Raw genomic sequence first — 26,019 nt, 5'->3', positions numbered from 1 at the left:
TTTCAATTATGTTTATTTAATTAATTCTCCTTTTTTTTATTCTTTTCTTTCGTTATTAATGTTACGTAATATTTTATAATAAATATGAATATTTTATAAATGACGTATAAATTAAGAAGAGAGATTATAAACAAAATAACTGATAATAAAGCAATCACATCAGTATCATATCTTTGGTACCAAGGTTCATCGACGATGCTAGAACGGAGATGAGGTGCTCCTTTATGACGAATAACATATTCTATCCACCAAATTACCTTTTCCATTGAATTATACGGTTTATCTTTAATAAGATTCTTCAGTTTCAACATATTTTCTTTATAACTAAAAGATACAAATTATTACGTTGGTTACTTTTATTCTTACTATAAGAAAAATTTCATATAAATTTGTTTCATCTTCAAAAGACTTGTTATAATTATGATTTTACCTTTTATTATTTAAGACGTCCATAATTGCTTCGTTTAAAGATTCTCTCGTCATTTTTAAAATATCGACGCTCCTACATGTCCCTAAACTTTCCATTTTCATAACTTGCATATCTTGATCGGCTATTACAGGTATTCCAACAAGTGGTACACCAAAGTGTATAGCTTCTTCCGTACTTTGAAGTCCACCTTGATAAACGAACAGCTTCAAATTGGGATGTGCTGCATTTTTATTTTTTAATGCATGAAATAGAAACATGATAATTATTAGCTATAAAATATACATGCCTATTATGAGTGAAAATATTGAAGAAACATATAAATTCTAAGTTATATTACCTAGAATTGTTTGTTGTGGAAACCATTTTGCGACATATATATTTTCAGATATTTTTAAGATGTTTCCATTAAATTTCCATACAACCTTAATCGGTAAATTTGAGAAAACATTGAAAAATATATCTAATAATTTTTTCGGAAACATTGACGAATGTACGGTTGTTCCAAGGCTGACGTAAATGAAGCCATTCGATGCGTTATCCATGAATTCTTTTAATCCCTACACAAATATTTGATTTCACTTTGATTTCAAAATAAATACGATAAAAGAGAAATTTTCTATGCGAAAGTAGAGAGAAAAAATATTAAATGCATCATATTAAAAATTACCTTTGGTAAGGGTTTATTTGTAATATTAATTGGTATATGTAAACCACTAAAATTTATAATATTAGCAACGTTGGGTCTGGTAAATGAAATTTCTTCTAGCTGATTCGTTAATAGAATACTTATGTTCTTTTCTAGTTCTCTAATGGAAGGTATATTACCTAAATATTTTTCTGCAATTCTTTGTTGCGGTTTATACATTTTATTATTACAAACTACATGTATATGCCACCATGTTAAAACGAAATTGTGTACTCTTTTCCAGAAGGATAAATTCAAACCAATACCTATATTTAAATCATAGGATGAAGGATGAGACGGTATCACTGGATTACCAATATTAAAATGACTGGATTGTGTAAGCCCTGATGAAATAACACCTATAAATATATTAAACAATTATCAGCATTTACTAAACACAAAATAAAATAAAGACTCTAGATAAAATTAGTTTCAAATTCTTTTTAATCCTTATTACCAGTTATGAGATAAAAAATAATAACGAATTTAAAGTTAGTGGTAGAAACATAACAGGAATTAGTTTACAAGCCTTGCAAAAATGCAATCTTACTCTGTCTTTATTTCAAAACAAAAAGTTACAAGAAAATTTTTTTGACTAAATGAATAACTTTCTTATTTATCAAATTATGTAACATTAAATTGGCATTTAACTGTCGAAAATTTTCATACTTTTATAGGTCATACATTTTCATGGGGTCAAAAAAATCAATTATTTTTTTTTTTACAAGTGACACGGAAAAATAGGTTGCTAGACACCTTAAAAAAAATTCTCACCAAATATGAGCTCTTAATTTTAATAGGAAGATCCTCCGCATCGCAGTTTTTTATTTTTTTCTCAGTCTAGTAGAATAAAATTCATACCTCATCATTAATTGATTGTACAGAAAAATGTTTTTGAAGAATTTTGTAGGAAATTTAATGCTCTAAAAAAAAAGGTATGTTATATTTTTTCCGTAAACCTCACCATTTGAATGATATTGAAGATTTAAATTTGATGATTTTTAGACAAATCTCATTTTTGCTTATGAACTTTATAACTCGACAATAAATGACTATTATAAAATGCGCAATACAAATTTTTGTAGGAAATTAACTGCTCTATAAAAATGGTATCTTATGTTTTAGCGATTAAATTAAGCGTTCAAAAGATATTCATCATCAAACTTTCATGTGTACTGATTTTTGTCTCTGAATATCTTTTGAACGCTTAATTTAATCGCCAAAACATAAGACACCATTTTTATAGAGCAGTTAATTTCCTACACAAGTTTGTATTGCGCTTTATATAATAGTCATTTATTGTCAAGTTATAAAATTCATAAACAAAAATGAAATTTGTTTTAAAATAATCAAACTTAAATCTTCAATATCATTCAAATGATGAGGTTTACGGAAAAAGTATAACATACCTTTTTTTTTAGAGCATTAAATTTCCTACAAAATTCTTCAAAAACATTTTTCTGTACAATCAATTAATGATGAGGTATGAATTTTATTCTACTAGACTGAGAAAAAAATAAAAAACTGCGATGCGGAGGATCTTCCTATTAAAATTAAGAGCTCATATTTGGTGAGAATTTTTTTAAGGTGTCTAGCAACCTATTTTTCCGTGTCACTTGTAAAAAAAAAAATAATTGATTTTTTTGACCCACCCTAGTGCTCATATTGTGAATCATTGATATCTTAAAAATATTGATTATTGAAATTTATATATATAATCAAGCATGGATACATAATAAAATAATATAATAACATAATATAATAACTTATTTGTTATTTCTTTGCTTTTTTGTTGATTAATAAGTTTGTTAATTAATATTTAATCGTTTTTACCTAATTTACTTTTGATCTAAAGATTTTCGTATGCTTACCTATCAAAGGAGCTTTGAATATGTGTCCAAAAGCTAAAAAAGCTGGCATTGCGATAACTTCGACTATAACAAGATCAAACTTTTCGTTACTATCAGGTGCGTAAATTTTTTTAAAATCAGGAATTTCGAAAATAAGTAGGACAATTTTTTCTGCAATTTCAAATAAATGACCGATAATTTCCAACCATGAGTATTCATGTCTCGTTTTTAAAAAATTCAGCGTTTTTATAGTATCATAACAACGACTAGCGTCGATCCGTGTAAAATTTTTTAAATTTGTATCGGGTAATATATCTGTGGTTACTAAAGTAATATGGTGACCTCTTAAATTTAAATTTTTAAGGATAGATTGATGGACTAATTGATGACTGTAAGAAGGGGTCGGTATAATAGCCAAAATTCTTGCACTGCTGGTAAATCCTATGTTATGAATCAAAAGAAATGTCACTGTTGTAACGATTAATGATGTCATGATGAATTTTCTTTTTTCTTTTTTCGACTCTTAAAGCAATACACGACAATGCACTCAGAAAAGAATAAGGGAAAAAACTAACTATCCGGATGAAATAGTACAAGATAAACCCACAGATAAGAATAAAGTTTCTCTAATTGCGTTACGTGCTATTCATTACACTTATTTACAATAAGAAACGCGTTCTTATTTCATTCCGTTTTTGCTTGTTCTATATATATATGCATATGTATGCATTATGTAATTATATTGTAAATGAGTGTAAGACTGCTTAATTACTAAAAGGAAGATATGCTAGCTCCGCCCATCCCCATTTTTAATGCTTTTAATGTTCCCAGAATAGAATTTTTTAAATAACAAAGTCGTATAATTTCAAATTTATGAGATTGGAATGTGCACGTCAATGTTATATCACTATATTATAATCTACTTAAACGTGTTTTGTCCTATTTCTATGTTATACATTGGACTAATAAATTTGATCTTTTCTACCTGTAAGGAAAATAATTTTAGTATAAAGTTACATCAAACAAGAGTAGGACAGCAGCCGCCATTCCTACCAATCAGGCTCGTATTTCCAGTAGATTTATTTTCGACATGGCTGCTCTGCTTTGCAGCGAGAACGCTCCTAGAAGGAATGTAGATTTAATTGGTTAAAACATTACTATCCTATTTTTATTTGGTTAAACTTTAGATCACGCGACATAAAGAATGATTTCTACTAATTTAATATCTAATAAAGGAGGAAAATGTAATACTTTAAAATTATCACTGAAATGGGTAGAGACATAAAACAATAACGTTTTTTAAATGCTCTTATCAAAGATTGACCTTAACTCGTACACGTGTCTATCGTGAATATGGAGATCACGTAGTTATGTTGAAATATATAGGTATCTTTAAAATGTCCAAGATAAGAACTAACAAATATTTCCTCTAACAACTTGTTCCAAAAAATTTTTTAGAAGACCACAATATATTAGACATACAAATAATTTAAAACCATTAATGCTAATTGCTTGAGACAACAATTACTATGATTGAACCAAGAAATTGATAGAAAACATCCGTTTACTGGCACTACATTGTATCTTGTAATATTGTTTCATGACAACGATAAGCTTTATGTTCCTAAATTAATAAAGGAACGTTATTGGGCCTTTGTTGAGAAACTGCAAAGACCCAAAACGTTTGAACAACATTTAATAAGTAATATTTTCTAGTAATGTATTTGTTTTGAGTTTTGTATGTAATGTTAATAAGATACATATGAGTTTTACGCACTAGGTAATAAGTGACAGTTATCACATTTCCGGATTATTATATTATAATTACAAAGTACATTAACTATTCAACATTTTTTTTCATCCTTTCATTGAAATTTTCATTATATCTTAGATATTCAAATAGTCATACTTATTATAGACAAATAATATACGTAAATTTTTTTTTCAAATTCACGGTCTATTTGTACGAAAACACGGCAGGTGGTCCAAAGTAAAATTGTTTTTCGGGTTAAAGAGTGAAATTCGTTTAAACGGTAATAGTGGGTGGTTCTCTCGAATCGAGAACGTGTTCAACGAAGCGGACAAAACGAAGAAACTCTGGCGAAATGGAAATAGAAGAAATGCTATCATGTTTCCCTATTTTTATATCCTTCTTTTTGTTTTTCAATTTAATTTTTGTCTATCAACGTTAAAAGATCGCGTTATCTACTTGGTTTAAATTTCAAATAAATAGAGTAAAAATGTTAATTTTTCTACATGCATGAAAAACGAATAGCTTAAATTTTATCTACATTGCGAAAATAATTTCTTTATATATATATTATACAAAAATTACGTTCATTATTATTATCATGTATTATTAATATGTTGAAATTATTACCAGATTTTCATCGTCACAAAATTCATTAGTAGACATAGCTGTTAGATAAATAATCCTTAATTGAATATTTAAAGTAAAGTTTGTCGATGCCGAGTTATTTAAAGATTTTCATATAGATGATAAGAGAGATGTTGTAAAAAGAGGTGGAAGATATAGTAGATTTCTTCAAAGAAATAGGAAGAGCGAGGAAAAGGAACGACAGTGAAGCGAAGAATCGGAAAATTTATCGATGCACGTGCACTAAAAGAGAATTCTATGAAAGCAAATATTTGCTGGTGAATTCGCACCCACGCACTCGCGTGCGTTTCTGGGTCGGTAAGAATGGCAAACAGTTGTTCCGATTTCTCGGGAAGAGCCAAATACAAGGACCCCTTCCGGTTTTGGATATTTCTACGCTCGGTTGTATATAACATGCGAGTACGAGAGCAGAAAGAAAAGTATGTAGAAGAAAAAGAAAGATATTGAGAAAGAAAGAAAAGTTTTTTACGATATATGTAGCTTAAAGTCTTTGGTACTTTGCCAAAGTGCTATCGATCTTTCCGTTTTCATATCACCGAAGAAATCATGGAGAAACGCTTATACGTGAAAAATCTGAAAGGTACATCTAGGGAAGGTCACGTATAAGAGCGTACATGCGTGGGAGTGAAAGGAAACGGAAGCAACCTAAACAAAAAAAAAAGAAAGAAAGAAAGGAAGGAAGGAAGCAAGGAAACGGCATCGTGCGTGCGCAAATCTTAACGACGAGGAAACATTGAATCGATCGTGCTCGCCCAATGGCACTTCCGCTGCGATTTGCTCACTCAAACGAGACATCTTTGAAATCTTGCATTCTCTTCCTTTTGTCCTTCTCCCACTCTTCTTCCTTCTTCACGGTACCTTACAAACAGTTTTCACATCGCGGTAAATTTTCTGGCATGGATTTTCCTTTTGTTTCCCAAGAGATAAACGAAGATATAGCGATAAATTTCTAAGAAGTATCTAAGCATTGAAAGCGTGAGTAATTCACTATCTAATCTTAACTGATATTTTGTGCATAGCAGAGTTATTCGAATATAATTAATGTCATTATTAGGATTAATTAAAACAGAAAATAATGACAGATAACGCACAAAACTTTTAGTTATTAACCATAATGTGTATAATATGATTCCGATAAAGCATACGTTAAAGAAATTAATATGAATCGAATGAATCAATGAGCAGGATAGAATAAACTGTTGTAATTAATTATATCTTATTATATACTTACCGTATTTTAGTGTAACCATCGAATTTTTGTCCTTTCCTCATATTTTTTTCTTCTTAGAATTAAATGAAATTAAGTGTTACTTGCCTAATACTTCTTTAAATCATAGACTTTATCAGGAGACAGAAATTACGATTTCTTAACAACTTCGACGTTATCGAAGTGTCGTAATTTCGTTGATAAGAGGACCTAAGTTTGATGATAACAGTTGACACAGTTTACAGCCGAAAGAGATTGGCCTTACTATACTTTATCTTTTTCTCATTCATTCTTTTTCTCATCCCAATACAGCATCTAAGAACATACATATAGTATATAAATGTAATAGTAACAAAATCACATTAATCTTTTGTCATGTAAATTATAGCCGACGAAACTACCAACATACCCAAGAAAGAACGTCGAACAAATGAGAAAAGAAAATCAATCTGAATCCTAACAACGAACTACTCAACCCTTAGTCTTGAGTATAAACCCTTTTCTTCTGCACCCGGAACTAACAGAAAGTATTTATGACTACCATTCATTCGTCTAACATCGCGAGGATGCTATCTGTAAATTGCTTTAAACGTGTAATGGCTCGCTCCATTTTCATGGATTTAACATTTCCCCTTTTCTCTTTCTCCTTCTCTCTCCGTTTACCTCTTTTGCCTTCGCTTTCTCAGCTACTCCCTTGAAAATAAATTCGTGAATAGTTTGCCATAAAGAAAAAGACGAAATTTTGTTCGGCGATGGCACTGCACGTTGCGTGACTCTTCGCAACGACAACGACTACGACGACGACGACGACGAAGAACTCAAATAGAAAGGAGAGAGAGAGAGAGGATAAACGAAAGAGTTTTTCGTTTCCCTTCGTCGAACGAGAATACGAAAGAGAATTCAAAGTTAATTTGATGGAGAATACGTCGTCATACCTGATGCTTCCATCGAAACGGATCTGCTTCTCACGTTACGTTTCTTCCGCAATCTACGAAGGAAGTATATGCAAGAGTTGGAAGGTGAATGAGAAGGAAAAGAGAAAGAAAGAAAGAAAGAGAGAGAGAAATACATGTCGTATTAGGAGAGTAGAATTCCAAGCATCTCCATGGTAATGGCGGAACTCGATTATCCGTCGTAGTCCGTGACATACGGAAGTAAATCAAGACAGAAAGAGAGACGTAGATTAATGTAACCATTTAAAGTCCGTATGCGGAATCAAGCATAAGAGCGAGTACAATTCTTATTGTTAGTTCTACGCTCCGTAACTTTCTAAATCTTGTCACTTCTCATTCTCTCCCTATTACTTTTCGTTTTCTCTCATGTTCCATTTAAATTGCAAGAATTTTTGTATTAAAGAAATTCAAATAAATTACTGACAAAATAATTTACCGAATTACACCGACGAATAATTGTAAGAAAGAAAATATATATTTATTATTTTTTAATAATACTTATCTATTTTATAAATTATCTAGAATTCGAAATTTTGTGTGTTATTCAATTTCAATAATAGTTATTTGATAGAAGATCATATGGCTACCAACCATAACACGTGATATTCGTTTTAGACATTCAAGAAATTTAAAACGGTATGCTTCTAGATGAGTATTACTAAGAATCTCCATAATAAGAATGAAAATGCAATGATGTTAAGGTAACTAAGTAGGTAAATCCAAATTACGATGCATCATAGTTTCGTTTATATGATTGACTATTTGCATGTCTGAAAACGTATCCACTACTACGCATAAATCATGAACGCGATAATGACAAGAATGACTTTCATAAAGATCTTTACTCACTATTACCTCATCCCTTTATTAAATAGATCATTTATGTAATTAATAATTATTTAAAATTGCACAATCATTCGATGCAATTACAAAAGAATTTTATTAGCTGTAGAATTTTGTAAATAATTCTAAATTCTTCTTATCTTACCTCATTGGTTGTAAAATAATTTAAATCTCATTATTATTAATTTGTTCAAATGAACACTTTTACAGATACTTCCTACTTTATTAAATTCAAGATATATCAAATATGAAGAGAGTTGACATTAAAGTAAATCTGTCGGGAAATGTGGAACGAAAGACGGGGAATAGTCGCAAGATGGTTCAACCATGGTCTATCACGACCAGTAAATCATGCATAATCGTAATTTACACTGCGCATCGTCCTATGTTAATTACAACGAAGCTCCCGGCAGCTAGGATCGTGGTCGAACGAGTTACGAACCAGTGGAGGTTCACAGACTGGTAAAATTTATGAGCTTCAGAACAGAGAGACCTCTCCTCTTCTCTTTCTATCTCTCTCTCATCTCTCTCTCTCTCTCTCTCTCTCTCTCTCTCTCTTATACCCATATCTCCCTTATTCTCTATCTCTTTTTCCCGCGTTGGTTTCCTTTTTTTTCATTTCCAACTTCGTATTTCTCATTTTTTCTATCCCATTCTTGTATTCCTTCACCCTTTTTCATCCTTTTACCAGCAGCGTTTGCACAGCTCGTGACGTTGTGATATCTCGCGAAGCGAAAGAGCGATGAACAACTAGACGAAAATGTAACGAACGACCAGTGGAGATTTTCCCCAACAGCGACTTGAATTCCGACACGAGTTCTCTTTCTTTGTGGATAAATCGAAAAATATTATTTCACATTACAAAGATTCAGCTTCCATCTTCCAAATTATGCCTTCTTACGTCCGATTTGTTTCGTCCAAGACTTTCTACGTATGTATCTTACCAACCGGAAAAAAAGATTAATATTATTAATGTTATAGAAATTTTATTTCTAACAAGTAAATATTTTATTTTTAACGTGTATGTTACAAATAGATACAAGAAAAATGAAATTTCATTAAAAATAATAAATCTACACGCGTCTCTACTGGAAGTAATTTTTAACTCAAATGTATAAATTTTAAAACATTTTATAAGTTTATTTTCCTTAAGGCGAGAGAATACCAAATTTCCTTTTCAATTTTGTGGGCTCAAAACAAATATATATAGGTATATACTACAAAAAATAATTTTTAGCGGTCTTAGCAAGACTTCTTTGTCTTTTTTCTCTTCTTCTAAATTCTCTCTCTTCTCTCTCTTTCTCTTTTTCTTCCTTTTTTCATTTCTCTTTCTTTCGATTTTCGCAGCTGCACACATAGATACGAGTTAAACGATTTTCTTATAAAAAAACTTTCATAGTACGATAGCGTGCACGCGCGTTTTCAGGCATAAACGTATCGCCCTTGATATCTCGAAATCTCCTATAGCATACGAATTTCACGAAACTTTTCGAGTTATCCTCTTTCGTTCAATAGCAAATCCAGCGTTTAACTTATGCAAAATTCCATAACGCAAGAGATTTTCCGTACTTATGCGTTTCTTGTTTAATTACGAAATTTTATGTTCTATAATATCATACAGGTGAACCTATACAAGCCGCTTGTTATACCTGCCTACATAAGATAACAGTAAGCGTGTATCTAAAATTTACGCTCTATTAAAAGTTGGACGTTGGTATTTTTAGAAATGTGGGAAGTAGTACAATTAATAAAGATTTATGATCCTGGTAGCAAATATAGTAATACACATTGTCATCTCGAGTCAAAATTTTCTATTCTTTTTCAATGATTCATAATTTTTCTTCAAATAAATAATCCATATCAGAAATAACAAACAAGCTTTAACATTTTTTTTTCTAACAATAAGTCATTGTTAAGAATACACAAGAATTCTTAAAAATATTCAGTACTAATAGATAGTGTCATCTATTTGTCAATAAATTAGCTTTGCAATACTGTTTCACGGTAGTTAATTATCGACATCAAGCTTGGTGTATACATTAGGCCTATGATCAATATTATCCACGTAGAATACTGTCAATAACAGCATACTACCTACATCAATATCGAGCAATCAAAGCTATAACTATCATTGTCTCGTACATTGAATACAAGAAATCTCCTCAAATAACATATAATTACAAACGTCTGCAATCAACTTTGATTTCTGCGAATGAATACTTATCTCTACCTCGATGAGTTTAGTCAATTTTCTAAGGATTAAAATGGTATCTTGTAATTTCCGTCAATATATTCTCGATGTAGCTATTCCGATTTTCATGCTATGAAATACCACGGAGTAATATTTTAAAAGGAAACGTATCGCGATATTCGAGAAGAAATATTTCGATATCTCTTGGCGACCTTCGTTGGGTACGTTGAGGAGTAAAGGTACTCAAATGGCAGAGATAACCGAAATGGAAGCCTTCGCGGATAGATCTTATCGCGGAGAAAAGCAATTTGCGAGTAGCAGCAGCAGCAGTAGCAGGAAAAAAAAGTTGGGAAAAGAGCGTAAAGCGCTGGCAAGAGAAGGTGGAAGAGTTAGCAATGGCGGTAGTTCGAAGAGAAAAAGAGAGAGAGAGAAAGAAAGAGCGAGAGGTGCTTTTGTTCGAAATCGATAAGTCCGGTTAGCTGTTAACGCGCAGACGGTTCGAAAAAGTAGTCGACCGTGCGAAAAATCGTAGCGTTAGCCGGCCGTTATCGAACGCTCGCACGTTAGCACTCTGCAAGCACGCTTTTAATCCGTTAAATGCCATTTCCTTGTACATGTCAGCTCAGAATCAATGAGCTTCAGATTCTTCAAATGTCTGATGCTTTCCCCGAGTAATAATTATCACTCATCGATCCTTTTCTTTATGTTATACGCGCTACCTTCGCAGCATCCTTTTGATTCCGTATTTTACTCAACTCTCAAAATATAATGGCAAATTTATAAAATTACAGTTACAGTAATGATTAATAATAACAAGTATCTTAGTTAGACGTAGGAAACATATATTTTACAAGATATTAACCTCGTAACTTTTGAAATTTAGAAGAAATCATATCGTTTTATATAGTAATTTTTTTATCATAATATCTTCGAGATAATAAAGTATAAAATCGATAATGAATGATCCGAATATTCCATAAATATTTTATTATTTTCTCAAATCCCCAATAAGGAAGAATGCCACTTTAGAAAGTTTCCATTTTAAATTGATCTCATGTTTTTCCTATCTTCTTGAATTTCTTGCCGTATTTGTTCGAGCACGTGTACTGTAAGTGAAGAGAGGAAATAGAGATTACGGGAATTGGGCAACGATCTACGCTCGAACTTCATGGTTAGGACCTATAGCTGTATTAGTGAGGTGGAAAACTAAAATTTGCACCGGCCAATCCTTCGTCCATTTTCTTTTGTGTGTAGTGGTAATTCGTCGTCTAATAAAATCTTCATGGTCGGAATACGGTGTGTTTGTAAGCAAGCGAAGGATATACAAATTTCAACAACGGAAATTGTATCTATTCGATCGATTGAATGTAGTCGTTTATATATATACCTATAAACTGTTTCCAGAGCTTGTAATTTGTAGTTAATTCAACGTATCATTTCTGAAAGTCTTTTTCTCACTAATCTAAAAGGCTAAGTGTTATTAGACAAAACTCAAATGTTTGTCTTCTTTTATTTATTGACAATCTACTTGTTCGTATGGTTTTACAAACGTGTTGTAGCTCTGATAAATTTCCAACATATGTTTGGGTGGTATTAGTTTTTGAAACATCGTTTAAATAAATTACTTACTACAAATTTTATTTAATTATCGTTAAACATCGTTTACCGTTTAGCGATAAAATAGAGAAAAATATTTCCAATTTCCAGTTTTTGATCCAAGTTTCTGCAATTTGTTTTGAATACATATATTTTTATAAAAATATTTTGAAACTAATGTCGTTTCAACCTTTCAACACGAAATTATCATAACGTTTGTAAGCATTCAATAAATTATGATAATCAACTTTTTGTTGTAATCTTTAACCCTTCCATAAAACTTTAAAATATTTTGTATTATAAATTTAATATCGAGTGAGAAATGTATAAAATGTTAGATAGAAATAAATTTATGCTCTTCATTCGGTTTTGGTCGTCGAACAATAACAATGGTTTGAGCCACTTAAATTGGAAATCTCCGATGAAAATATTCTATTAAAACGATCGAGAAATCTATATCTCTTATGAAAATACAACGCGATGGTCGTTTATTGATTTTGAAAAATCCATAGGAAGGTAAATATCTATAGGCGCTGAAAACAATCTGAAAATTTGCTGTACACCCGATCTCATTTACATCGATCGGTTTTCGTTTTTCACATATTCGAGTACGAGCTCGAGTTCGCATGCATGCCTCTACCTACGAATTGTATATCAGTCTAGATGCAATACTCTTTTGCAGTTGTATCCCATGCCGACACCGTTTCGCGTATACACGGAGCTTAACGAGTTTTGAAAATTGATGAGCCACCGCTCGTGATTATTGCGGCTCTTAACAGGACTCGAAACAACATTCGCTATCGAGTCGTCGGTAAAATTCAACATTCGCACCGTCACCTTCGTTAAAAGCATTAGTTACGCTTACGGTGCAACTTTTTTACAAGACATATTTAAAAAAAAAGAACCAAACTATTCGGAATAGAGGTGGTGAAGGTAGGATGGAGGTATAAATATTGAAAGGTTTAAACTATTAAAAAGTTCTATGCAATTGTTTCGGTATATAATCAATAGTGTAAAAAACAATGAATGATTTTACGACATTTTACTTTTCGTATCCAGTAGAAATTCCATTAACAATAAGAATACAAGTCGTTGAATAAGTTTATCGACGTATCGATTGAGCCTAATATATTTCATCTTGTTAGTTAGAAGTTCTCTCTCCCTAAAAATTGAACCAAACTTCGATTTATGAATAGTTCAACTTTTGACCTATTTACCTATTCGACTTACCCTATTACTTGTTGTCATTAATTCTTAAGCGAAATGAATTCGATAGGAATTCTTAAGCTTCATTATACAAATTAAAATTGAATTTAACGAATCTTTACCTTAGCTGATATAAACTTTCTCTCCATATATTAATTTTGAAAATAGATTAAATACTATCGATTTGATTTCAATAGGTTCTTTAAAAAAAGTCTTTATCCAAAAAGGTTCGTTGTTTTATTATTCACGGCGAAATAACACATTTTCAGGTCGAGAGAGAAAGAGACATTAGTGCAATGTCGGACGATAAAAATTCGTTACACGCATAGATCGTTATTGTATCGCGTGCGTGTCGTGAAAAAACACAATTTTTTTCCCTACCTACCATTTTCGTCGGCTGTCCAGTGAAAACGTTGATGACACAGCGTAACGATTAATAACGTGGGCATCGAGATTGATGGCCGTAACGCAACGAGACACTACGCCGGCGAATTTGAGAACCTGAACGACCATTTCGCGCTGAAGAAATAAACTGACGCTTTTTTACGATCTTACAGAAGGCTATTTCTTTGTTGTGTAGTCAAATGAGATCGCAAAAAGCCACGCCTATGGTGGCTTTGTTTTTTCTTCTATTCATGTAAAAACGTTTTGATTAATTGTCTCATGAAAAAAAAAGAAAAAACCAATATATTCTCATCGTTCACAAAAATTCAGGATTAACTCAAAATTAATCGTCAGTTTTTTATGCTTTAAGCGCATAAATATGGATAAACATTTGATATTCCGTGCCTGTTGATTTCTCGGATTAGAAAATTTGTTTTGTAAAGTGAAGAATCGGGGTGATTTGAAAACGATGAAACGCTGTAACGAAGAATGCGACGAAAAACTTTGAAAGAGAACAAACATGTAGGATATAGCCTGTGAGAGAATGAAATAGAAGACAGTATGCATTTGTTTCTATTATCTCGGTTTCCTCTTTATGTGCTCCTTCGTAATCCCGACTCCTGGCTACTAAACGTTGTATATGTGTGCATTTGTGTGCGACTACAAAGTGTAAACTCATATTATTTCAATACACACACTTAAAAATATAAGTTAGTTCTTCGACTGGCTACTAGACTATTCATGTTTCTCACAAGCAAAACTGTCTCATAGTCTCTAAATTTTTGTATCTATCTATGGCTATTGCATTTGGTGTTCTATCTTGATTACTAGAATTTGGAAAGTAGTTTTGTCAGATACCTCCACCCCAAAATCATACCGGTGCCCTTTGATATATACAGTAACAATATTATAATAAATAAACCCTACAATTAGTTTACTTCTGATATTTTTATATTTTTTCCTTTTTATTTGAACTATAAAATTTAAGAGAATGTAACCGGAGTGTTGAAACGTTGACGAATTCTAGAATTATCGATTTTTATCAATAAAACAAGACGAAATTTTATATTTTGTATTTGAAAAAATAATAAACAAAAGAGTGGACTGAATAGAAATCTTGTGGAATAAAAGTGGTTAGTGATGTTACTGTATCTTTTTATTTTTTTTTATATAAGCATAAACGATAAACGATGATGAAACGAGAACAGCAAGAGATAAGCTCGTGTTGGACGGACACGAGAAACCAAATTTTAGCGCGAGTAACAAAATCCATATGCAATGCAAACATACGAGAGACTTTTTAAAACATGCGAATGTTACCGTTGGTTTTCAAAATGTTATCTCCGACGGTCACTCCATTTGCTGGATTGTCATAAACAACGTGCTTTTCTGTTACAATATTATACGATAAATAAAAAGTAGTATTAGCGTTTTCCTGCAAATTTTATTAAAAGACTCGACCATTCAATTTATTGCATGTATACGCGTTTACTCTGACATTTCTTTCAAAAATATTATTATTATCCAACGTTAAATTCATAAAACTAACGACAAATTACTTTATTTGAGTAAATATCATTACGTTTATTTTTTGTCTCTTTCATGTAATTTTCACCGATGACAATAGAAACAGAAGGGAGTAGATCTAACGACGTTGAATAAAATTCATGCAGGTCGCGTTTACGTTCTGTTTGTCCAGGTGCTAACGAACTATGAATTCGTAAAGAAAAAAGGAATAAATGCCGCGAGGAGGGAAAAACCGTGACGGTGGTCAGAAAAGATAGACAAGGAAGGAAACGAGAGTTGGATGGGTAGATACGAAAAAATGTGGAGGGAGGTGGAGGAAGGGAGATAAACAGAAAAGACAGACAGAAATAGAGAGTAGAAGGGGTTGCGGGGTGCGGTGTGCGATGTATAGGAAGGGGAAAATGGAAAGGAAGGGTGGATTTGTTCGAACAACGTTTTTCGTACGAGCCGCGAGCAACCGCAAGTGCGGATGAAACTCGATGAATTATTCACCTCTGTTCTTTTCCAACTCTCCTCTCTACTTCGTTCGAATTTTCGCGCACGCGTATTAGCAAGCGAGAAGTAATGAGGAAACTATACGTATGTATATCGCGTGTGTATCGACGGTGAATGACACGACTTCGTTTCAGTAGCCAACACTTCTGAGAACTTTCTTTTTTATCTTATTGAGATCCAAATCTTGATCATGTTAGAAAAGATTGGTAGGATTCCTTTTCCTATATACACTTGATTGCGAATTCTAGTGAAAATCCAAACTTATCTTCAAATTGTCAATGGAAGTAGGTAGACGGAAGTTTTTATTAAATCATGCTTCGTTAAAGGCAACCTTAACTATCATCGATCGATCGTATCTTCGTATTATCTTTTATGTTGATAGGTCGAATGGTTTAATAATTATTGAAATCTTGAAGATATCTCTAACTGTCGGAATTTAGAAGAAAGTTTGTATTAACATATTTTAAATTATATTGTCTACAAACTTTATCTTATTTCTTAATTATAATATGTTATTTATTAAAATTATGTTTTGTATTTTTGCATTTATTTTGTAATTGCTTTGATTAGTCGCTTTGCCTAAAACGAAGCAATCAATATTTCTTATTTCTACTTTTATTCGTGTTTTATCCTTTTTCGTACTACTTATTAAATATTATTTCATATATATTTTTTCTCAATATAGAATGAAAAGAGAAGGGGGAAGATTGGTAGAGGGGAGAGGGGGTGAGTTCGGACGATAACGCATAGATAATGGTGGAAATCGCGCGTTCGTGCGTAGTCACGCTCGATTCCGCGTGTAGTTCGAGTAGGTGGGCATCCCCGATTTATCCCGTACGTGCAACCTGACGACCTGTATTAATAGTCGTCGTCAATCAGAGAAGGTCCCTCTCGACCGATGGAATGCGATTAATCTCGATCAGCTCGTCTACCGTATACGAACGGATTCAACGCTTAACCGAAACACAAAATTGAGTTGGTCGTTTTCGAAAATATACCGACACCGGCAAGTTCTTATTCTTGTATAACTTTGTACCTAAAAACAAAGAAAATTGTATTCGTATCTTGCTTAAATTTTTATTAATCTTTACATCGATTTTTCATTTATTTTCTCTTTTCTTTTCTTAACAATTAGATACGTATATACGTACAAGTATAATTTTACTTTTCATCCTGATTTCCACGAAAGTATTATAATTCCTTTCGTCCCTAAGTAAAAGAAGAACTTTCGGAGAAGTTCGTAAAAAGTCAAATGAAAAGTTCTGGAATCTTCTAATTGAAAAACCATCTCTTCCCTCTGATTCCTTAGCGTTGTTATCGAGGTTACCGATAATCTTTTTCATATCCTCACCGGCCATCCAAGACGTCGACGAAAAGCTCGATCATATCTTAGAATCTTGAGATATGACGAAAGGGTTCCATATTAAAATCTGTTAGAGAGTACTTAGTCTCTTCAATCGACATGAAATAAACGGACCGTGGAAGCACTTAGCCCGCACACTTTAAATTCGAAAGCTGATTAGGCTCGATTCACCAAAATTATCCCTGTAATCCGTTGCAAGTCTGGATTAAAGGGATCGCATTCAAATGGGATTTCGAATTCGAACATCTCAGCGTTTCGTTTCGTTCTCCTGATCTCCCTTCTCTTCTTTTTCTAAGCTACATCTTCTTTTTCTTCCCTTGTTCCTTACCCCAATCTCTATCAAAATTCTCGAGGGGCCACAGATAGAGATCCATTTGTCATATTCTCGAGGATTCCGAGCGCGAAAATGAGACGCCGGTGAACGCCTTCTGGCACATGGCTTGAACGGCTTCTGTGATTCTGAAGAAAAGAATCTTCTTTGAGATGGAAAGAGTAATAGATAGATAGATATCTAAGAAAGAAAGAAAGAAAGAGACGGAGAAGCAAGCGAAAAGAAGGGATTCGTGCCAAGGTGAACTAATGAGTTACGTGTCGACGAATTTTTCCTTCGAATTTCAAAATCCAATTACGGATATATGATATCTACTCGTTTCATGTCTGCATTTTATTTTTAACAATTTTTTATTCGTATGAATTAGAATCCAAAATAATCTTTTGGTAGCATAGTAGTAAGAAAATTTCTAACTTAAATTTTTGTTGTATTTGCTAGTTATATATAATACGTAGAGAAACATATTTATATATACTAGATTAAATATAGTTGTCTTTAATAATAAGCATAACCAAAAATACCAAAGTTATTTGTCATTTTAAAAACTAAACTAGGTTAGTGTTAATAAAACAATAATACAACATCCGAAGCTCGTACTGAAAGAGTTTAGATTGAAACCCACGATGAAAGGTAATAATTATAATTCTTATTACGAAATCATGTCTTTCTCATTATTATTAAAATTTTTAAAATAATTTATTTTCATGCTACACGTCAAATTCAATTAAAATATTATTTGTCCTTTACTTTAATCTTTTATTCTATATTAATTTTATTACGTTTTAGGAGGAATTGGAAAGCTGTTTAAATAATAAATCAAATTTTAGTAAAAATTATAAAAATAGAAGCTGCTACCTATACCTCCATATAATATTTTCTATAACTTTATGATTTTGTGTTTTTCACGACAATTTATTTCTTTCGGTAAAAAATTATATGTAAGCTGCTTTTGTACAATAAAGCTGAAAATCCTCCTACGTGGACATTCGTTTTTCAATGGTTATACGTATTACGTCGTGCAACAAAATGTTGTCCGTAAAAAGAGAATGGTTACTTTTTTCTGTTAAATATGAAACTTTTTCAAAATGAATTACCTATTATCCTAAACTAGAAATAAAGAAACACAAGATATTTTTTATCAAGTCATGCATAGTAAACGGAAGAGTGATCAAACAAATTGAATTCTTCGATTAGACTTTCAACTTCGTTTTCAAATCTCTTGGTCAAAATAAAACTCAATTTGCGAAGAATGGAAGAAAGCACTCAAAGAGAGAGTATAATCAAAATTGTCTAATGAGAGACGTGGCATGAAATTTTTATTTGCATCTCTTTTGCTCTCACCCTCTCTCTGTCTCTCTCTCTCTCTCTCTCTCTCACTCTATCTTTCTTTCTTTCTTTCTCTCTAAAACTGAATTACAAGAACGAGAACAAGAACGTTCCTGACATTGAGTTATCCAAACCAGATCCATCCTTAAGTTTTCTTCTTTCTATCCTGAAAATAAGATGACGACGTACTTCTTTTGTATATCACCCATAAAAAGGAGAACTGCGATATTATTATAAAGTTCGTATATTTTTAAATGTATATTACGAGAAATATTTCTCCATTATCGTTTTTGACGAGACTTAATAATTAAGATATTAAGTTTTCGAAAGAAAATAAGATATAACAGAGAAAGGGGAAAAAGAGATAAAAGATGATGCTCGTTCTGCACACTTACGTGGAGAATACGCAATAGGACTATACATCTACTTTATATAGCTTAGCTAACTTCTCATTAACCCAGATATCTTGGCAAACAAACCAAACTTACCGTATATTCTATACGGCCAACGCGTTCAGTATCGGTGTACTTGCATCTCAAGCATACGTATTTACGCCATCGTGGATTTGGTGTCCCTCCTTCCTTCACCACCAACTCTTTCACCCCACTTCTTCCCCTTTCTCTCTTTACACGAGCTCATGTGCATTACTGAACGTATTCTAGCATAAAATATAACTTCCTAGTTGAGAATTATTTGCCAAGCAACTTTCCCTCACCTCTCCCATACCATATTTTTCCTCTGTTGCTAATTAAGGTAGCAAGTGACTACGTACACAATCTACATAGATACGCATATGTATATTACTGCATATGAAAGAGGAAAACTTACTGAAATAACAAACACTTAGTAGAATAATGCACATTTAACAGCTTTGTCTTCTTCTTCTTCTACATTTAAAATATATTATTTTACATTTAAAAATGGAATCACTTGCATTGATAGTAGCTAATTTAAATGTTCCTGAAGTACTGACTTGTGTTTGCCTAATTCTTGACACAAGCGATGATCGGACTTAGTTTATGTCATCGATTTTATCCGATCCGACATATTCTAAATCCCATGGACAAAGTTTCGTTCGATCATGTGTGTGTGTTCCGTTTAGATTATAAGTTCTATACTAGTTGTTGGTCTTTCAGATCCTGAGTCTGCGTATATATAAGAAAAATGAATTCTAAGTTTCCGAATCTATGTTTGGTAATCCATAAGTTAGATTTCAATGTGTACATTTATCTTATAAATGAAATTCTATGATCTATTCTATAGATCATGAATTCTTTATCATAAATCAACTTGACAGCACGAGAAATTCATGTAATTTTGAATACTGTTTTATTCCTTATTAACATAAGAAAAATACTAAATAAATTATTTCTCCAAAAATGGGCAATATACCTGATTTCATAGAACGATCGAAACGTTTTCTAATTTACCACGAATTCTCTTTTGGCAAGCCATCGAGTCGCCAAGGACAAAACTAACAAACTGTGAGATGACCGCAAAAGGAGGAAGGTAGGAAGAGTTCAAGGAGAAACGCTAAAGTTATAAACTATAATAAATTGTACCTAATGTAGGTTAACGCGACCAGTGGAAGAATTATCAGCCAAATTTACGACTAGCTTGTTGCCAAAACCTCTATCGTAAAGAAAAGAAGTAGCAATCCGTGTGACTGGTAGAATAGTATCTAACCGCGACGATAATGGTTTCCTAGAACGGGGTAAAGAGAGAAATAGAAGGATATCTAGACGAAAGAAGCTTGAGGAAAAGCATAAGATTCGCCCGCGACAACGAAGAAGTTAATTTCCGAAAGAGGATTCCGTTCCGGACGTTTGTAACATTTTGTAATCCCTAACAAAAGGCACTTCGGCCGTTGCCCCAAAATCTCTCTTTCTCTCTTTTTTTACTTTCTACATTTTCTGCATTGATTGTTAGATAAAAATATAAAAAAAACATAAAACAATAAGAAGCTTTTTAATACAAATAGAAAAGAAATTAATTTAATTATGATAAATATGAGACAAACAAATTTAACTTAAAACAAGATATTTAAATCGTCAATGAAATTGAATAGAAAATATTGATGATAAATAATAACCTTTAAAAAATGTGACCCTTATTAATAAACTAGATTATATAATATCTGATAAGAATTATTTGTATCTTAATTGCTCTTTAGCCATCGATTGTTATATTGGTAAATAAATAACAAATAATTGAATAAATCTATGCGGTATTTGAATAATTCACGTAGGCTTTGAAATACCGTGCGATTTTAATGCAACAATCGAAGCCAGCCGAGCATTAACGTTATTATATCTAAATAACATGGGAAAAGCTGCGAACTGAAACAGGAAATAAATGCGAGAATCGATCACGCCATACTTGCTCGGTAACGCACGTGATTATGCGTAATACTCTCAGATAATTACGCACAACAACATCGTGTTTGTCATTCGCTTAATCAAAGATCAAAAACATTTCCATCAAATCGTTTCTTCTGTGTTATTAATTTTTTTTACCTTTCATACTTTTTTCAAAATAATGTCTCAGGAAAATGAACCGACGACAAAATGACCAATGATATCATAAAAAATAATTATTAAATATTCGCGTGTGGATCATTCGCAAAAAGAAATTCACAAAAGATAAGATTATTTTATGCTTTATTTTTCCTACGTTTGAAAACTACCACCGAGATATATATGTATGTATTTAATAGGAATTAAAAAAATACGCAAGGTTAATAATCATAATATTCCCATTTGACATGTGGATTTTTCATGTTTAATATATAAAAAAAGAAAAAACGCAAGAATAACAATATAAATGGAATATTTACATTGTAAAACGCTCTGAAATAATGCGCGTAAAAGGAAAAACGTTAAAGAAAAATAAATCATGCTCGTTGAATATTTATATGAAAATTACACGATGTGTACTTAAAAATAGTGGAAAGCCAAATAAAAACGCTTTGATATTATTTAGAGTTAAATTAGGGAAGCATTATGAGTGGAAAGAATTTAAATGAAAGGAAAGTTAAATTGAGAGAGAGAGAGAGATTAAGAGAGTAGGAAAAACAATGAAATACAAAGAGAATATAAAAGAAGAAAAGATTAATCGACTGAAAGAGAGAAAGATAAAGAAAGGCGGTGTCAAATATGGAGAGTGGTTGAAAGGAAGTGTGAAAAAAGTAGATAGATAAATAGATAAATAGATAGATAGAGAGAAATAAACGTAGTAGTCATTGTGCATAAATAACGAAGAACTTATACGCGTTAGCAATAAATCATGCAGCTACCACGAACAACAAAGAGACATGAAAAAAAAGAAAGGAAAGGAGAAAGAGAGACAGAAAAAAGGAAGAGAAAGATCATGTTGCCTGCTACAAACTCATTTTTATATGCGACTCATTCGATGACTATTTCAAATATACAATTTCAAAATAACCATACGACCGACGAAGAGTCAGTCGAAAGAATCTGAAAAATTGGAATTTTTTCAAATAAATCACTACCTAATTGAATTACGAAGGAAAACTCATCAAACGGTATATTTTACTATATTTCTAAAAGTACAATTAATCATAGTGAAAAATCGTAAATATAATATAAAAAAATTAAAATTATCACTCAACATCAGAAACATTCAGCCAACCTTTATCGTGTGAATCCATTGCAATTTTTTTCTCTATCTACATTCTGTTCCCCATACGTCTTTCTCTCCATTTCTCTTTTTTTTTCTTTTTTTTTATTCTTTTCTACTTCCGTACATCGTCATCCCTTTTTTCGAGTGTCCTTAAATTTTGTTTTCATGGTACGAAGGTTGTATGGTAACCAGCATAAAGTCGACCAACTTGAAACTTTCTTTTGGAATATACCTATTTTGGTAGGGAACTTTTTCAAGCTTCTACGATGCCACTTTTCTCTCTTCTATTTTTTTCTCTTCTTTCTTTTATTCTCGTTCTTTGTTTCAACGTACGGTGGGACGGTCACATGAAACACATCGAACTTTATATTGTCGGTCATTAAAAATGATGCACGAGCTTCGAAGAGAAACACACCGAAAGAATGGCGGTAGTAGAAAAATCGATTCTAGCAACATTGCAAGCTCGTGCCGAATCGCAATCTCTATCGATGCCGATGTCTACTACGAACATTGGTACTTCAAGTGCCGTACGATTTAGTTTTTTGCGCTCATAAAATAGGTGCTGTGCTTTGTTTCGAGGCACGCGTATATACCTATTCAAACCACCATGCCCTACAGCCACGCCGCACCATTAATCATAACATTTTTTCCCCCAAAGATAAAAGCTTCCAATGAGATGCGAAGCTCTATCAAATCGCATTGTACGTTTCGAAATTTAATGATTATAGTCTAGGGAATATGAAATGAGTAGTCTCTCAAGAAGTTACCTGAATTTGAGAACTATTATTTAATTAATTACAACGTTTACATCTATTAGTAACTTTAGACATTTGTTTGTCCCTACAGTTTTAAATTCATACATCTATTTTGATCTTCAATTGCATTGTTTTGATATTGATTTATTTGATTAAAATTTACATCTTCGGATAGTTTTGCAAGTTTGAGTAAAAAGATTGTAAGTGGAGTGTTATTATTTATTGATGAGTTTTTAAGGAAAAAAATATCATGTGTGTAGATCACACATGTTAGAAGTGAAACTTTCAAAAAACTAAGTTTCGAGAGAATGAGACGAATGCAGAATATAAGGTTTAGGGTAATTGTAGGGTTTATTTGTTATGATATTATTATTATAATATTATTATTATAATTGTTGCGTAGCACGCAATGTAAAGCATGAGTTGCAATGTGTATGTGGAAGTCTCCTGTTAATAGTGTCGTTTCGACAAAGCATTGATGCGTGGTGGGTGCTTTACCTATTCTTGCACTTCTATAGTCCTTACTAAAACACAAGTCCTTTCATTGAGAAAACCCGGTGGAGTGGGGGACTCTGCACCTATTGGTCAATCAAGCTGGGGAAGGGATGTCTGAAAACCAATTCTGGGTATAAAGGGACGCAAGAATCAAGGCCCCGCACTTCGATACAACTCAAGAATCACATTACATCGCCTACAAGAAGAAGAAGAAGAATGAGAATGAGAAGCGGCGGCAGCAGCGGTATACACGCATTGTCGGTATACCCGCAGCAGCAGCAGCAGCGGCGGTATATACGGGTCATCGTTATACTCGCCTTCATCAGATCCAGTAGCGGTATATACGCGACAGCGTTATACTCGCATCATCAGTTCCAGCAGTTCCAGAAACAGTATATACGCACTAGCTTTATGCATTAATAATAAACAACTCATACAACCAGGGCGCAAAAGCGCCCCCCAAATTATTAAACTTTAAGCAACAACAATTTTTTACAACTCATATTCCTTTAACTCCTCCTTACGATGAAATAAATACCATAGTACTAATCAAGGCACCAGTACCCAACAATAATATTATTATTATAATAATGTTACCACATTCAAAAATTATTTTACGTTTTATTGACATATGATGACATTGACATAATGGCATGTTGACTTGGACGGACGCTGATACGTCGTGTGTGATTTCTGTTTGAACTTCAAGGCCCGATATTTCTGGCTCTGGCCCACCTGACGGTAATTCGCAGGTGGGCGTTTTCCGTTTCCCTGGTCTCGTGATTTAGAAGATATTTTAGCTGCAGGACTTTCTTTAATATTCGCGCATGCCTTTTCTATTTCCTTAACATCATTGACTTTGTTCTTGAAGTCGTCACCGTATAGCCATTCATTTGATAACATCGAGCCGACTATCGGCTTGATGTTCTTGTTTCAAAGCGGAGTTATGAACGACTTCCTGGCTACCGACTGTTAGTAAAAGACGTCTATGAGGATCTGACCGGCATGACTTATGTAGTCGGTAAGGAGATCCTCGTCAACTCTTTCTTCAGGTTGTTCTAACAACATGGAGACAGCGGCACCCAGAGCAGATATAGCCGTACTAACACAATTCTGAGTCTCAGCAAAATGCTAATCTCGCTTTTTTGCTGTGTCGGCAAGTAACGGTACTATCTCCGGGTTCAATTTTGGAAATTCGATCTATAAAATATTTATAAATATTATATAATTAATAATATTTAATATAATTATTTATATATTTTTTATATATTAATTTAATATATAATATAAATTTTATATTTATAAAAATCACCCTTTCTATTGTAGGCTTCCAATATCTCTTTCTTATTCTTCTCTGGAAGACCCTCAGTTTTCCACTTCAACCATGTATTTTTTAATTCTGGATGATATTTTACGTCTTTAAACGTACAGTCGTCAGGATGCATTCCTAAGACCTTCAAGATGAAGTCTTTAGCTGGTTCTTGCCCCGCTTGGTCTTTTTCGTCACTCTCGACCTGTTCAGCCTCTTATGTATCCTTCACGGTATTTCCGATATCAGGATCATTTTCTTCATTACTTTCAACATCTGTGAATTACAAAATAAAAAATTAGCAAGGTACTTTTTGTGCACTTGTGATACTTGCGTTCTTGTTGAACTTAGTCACAAATTGACATGGTCGTATGGACCTGGTGATGCCGTGTGGGCAAACACCTCCCAACTTTCATGTGGAAAGTTAAGGTAATTTCTTATAATTAAAAGCATAATTAAAAGCATAATTAAGCTTATCTTCAATAATCTCTACAGTACTCGGTACTATGTTAGTACTAGTTGGTGAAAAATGTTCTTTTTAAACTTCCACCAACGCCTCAACCATTTTTGTGAGGTTATCCATGCGAGAACTGAGTTTGTCCAGTTTGTCGTCTTTCCTGCGCTTCGAATCTCGTGATCGAGATCTTGATCGAGATCGTGATTTTGAGCGCTTTTTCCCATGTCGAAATTAACTTAACAGACCTTTATTAATCACTTTTAATTACTTATTCAACAGTTGCGAAAAACGTATTGATGCTTCAGCACAACGAAACAATATGAATAAAGAGGGCGCATGGCGTAAAGAGTGCGCATGTCGAGATAAGATGGCGGAGAGGACCAAGATTTGAATTTAAGCGTTGAACGTTGTGGATTTAAGCATGCTTATATTATTATATTATCATCGAGAACGAGACACGTAATATAATACATAACATATTACACAGTAAGCAAGTTCTCAATTTGAAGAAATGAGACGAGTACTATAAGTAGTAACTAAAATATTTATGGTAACTAAACACCTCTCTGTGTGCAC

At 32.7% G+C, this 26,019-nt stretch overlaps 1 protein-coding gene and 1 long non-coding RNA gene across 2 annotated transcripts; both read right to left on the bottom strand.

Moving 5' to 3' along the window:
* Positions 1-4,754, bottom strand: LOC107069074 (UDP-glucosyltransferase 2). Its single transcript, XM_015326040.2, has 5 exons — positions 2,987-4,754; positions 1,098-1,474; positions 768-987; positions 431-650; positions 1-324 (listed from the first exon to the last, which is right to left on the bottom strand). Exons 1-5 carry the CDS (start codon positions 3,456-3,458, stop codon positions 21-23), a joined length of 1,593 nt encoding a protein of 530 aa, XP_015181526.2. The 5' UTR covers positions 3,459-4,754; the 3' UTR covers positions 1-20.
* A 19,530-nt stretch (positions 4,755-24,284) lies between these two features.
* On the bottom strand, positions 24,285-25,781 carry LOC107069358 (uncharacterized). Its single transcript, XR_001476097.2, has 2 exons — positions 24,990-25,781; positions 24,285-24,877 (listed from the first exon to the last, which is right to left on the bottom strand). It is a non-coding gene; the product is annotated as an uncharacterized LOC107069358 (long non-coding RNA).
* Positions 25,782-26,019: the final 238 nt, after the last annotated feature.

The sequence above is a fragment of the Polistes dominula genome, unplaced genomic scaffold (assembly GCF_049000335.1).
Source record: "Polistes dominula isolate Pdom_NZ unplaced genomic scaffold, Pdom_raw_medaka contig_15, whole genome shotgun sequence".
Taxonomy (NCBI): Eukaryota; Metazoa; Arthropoda; class Insecta; order Hymenoptera; family Vespidae; genus Polistes; species Polistes dominula.
The sequence above is the reverse complement of the archived record's forward strand: the minus strand, read 5'-3'. Positions and strand labels throughout refer to the sequence as shown.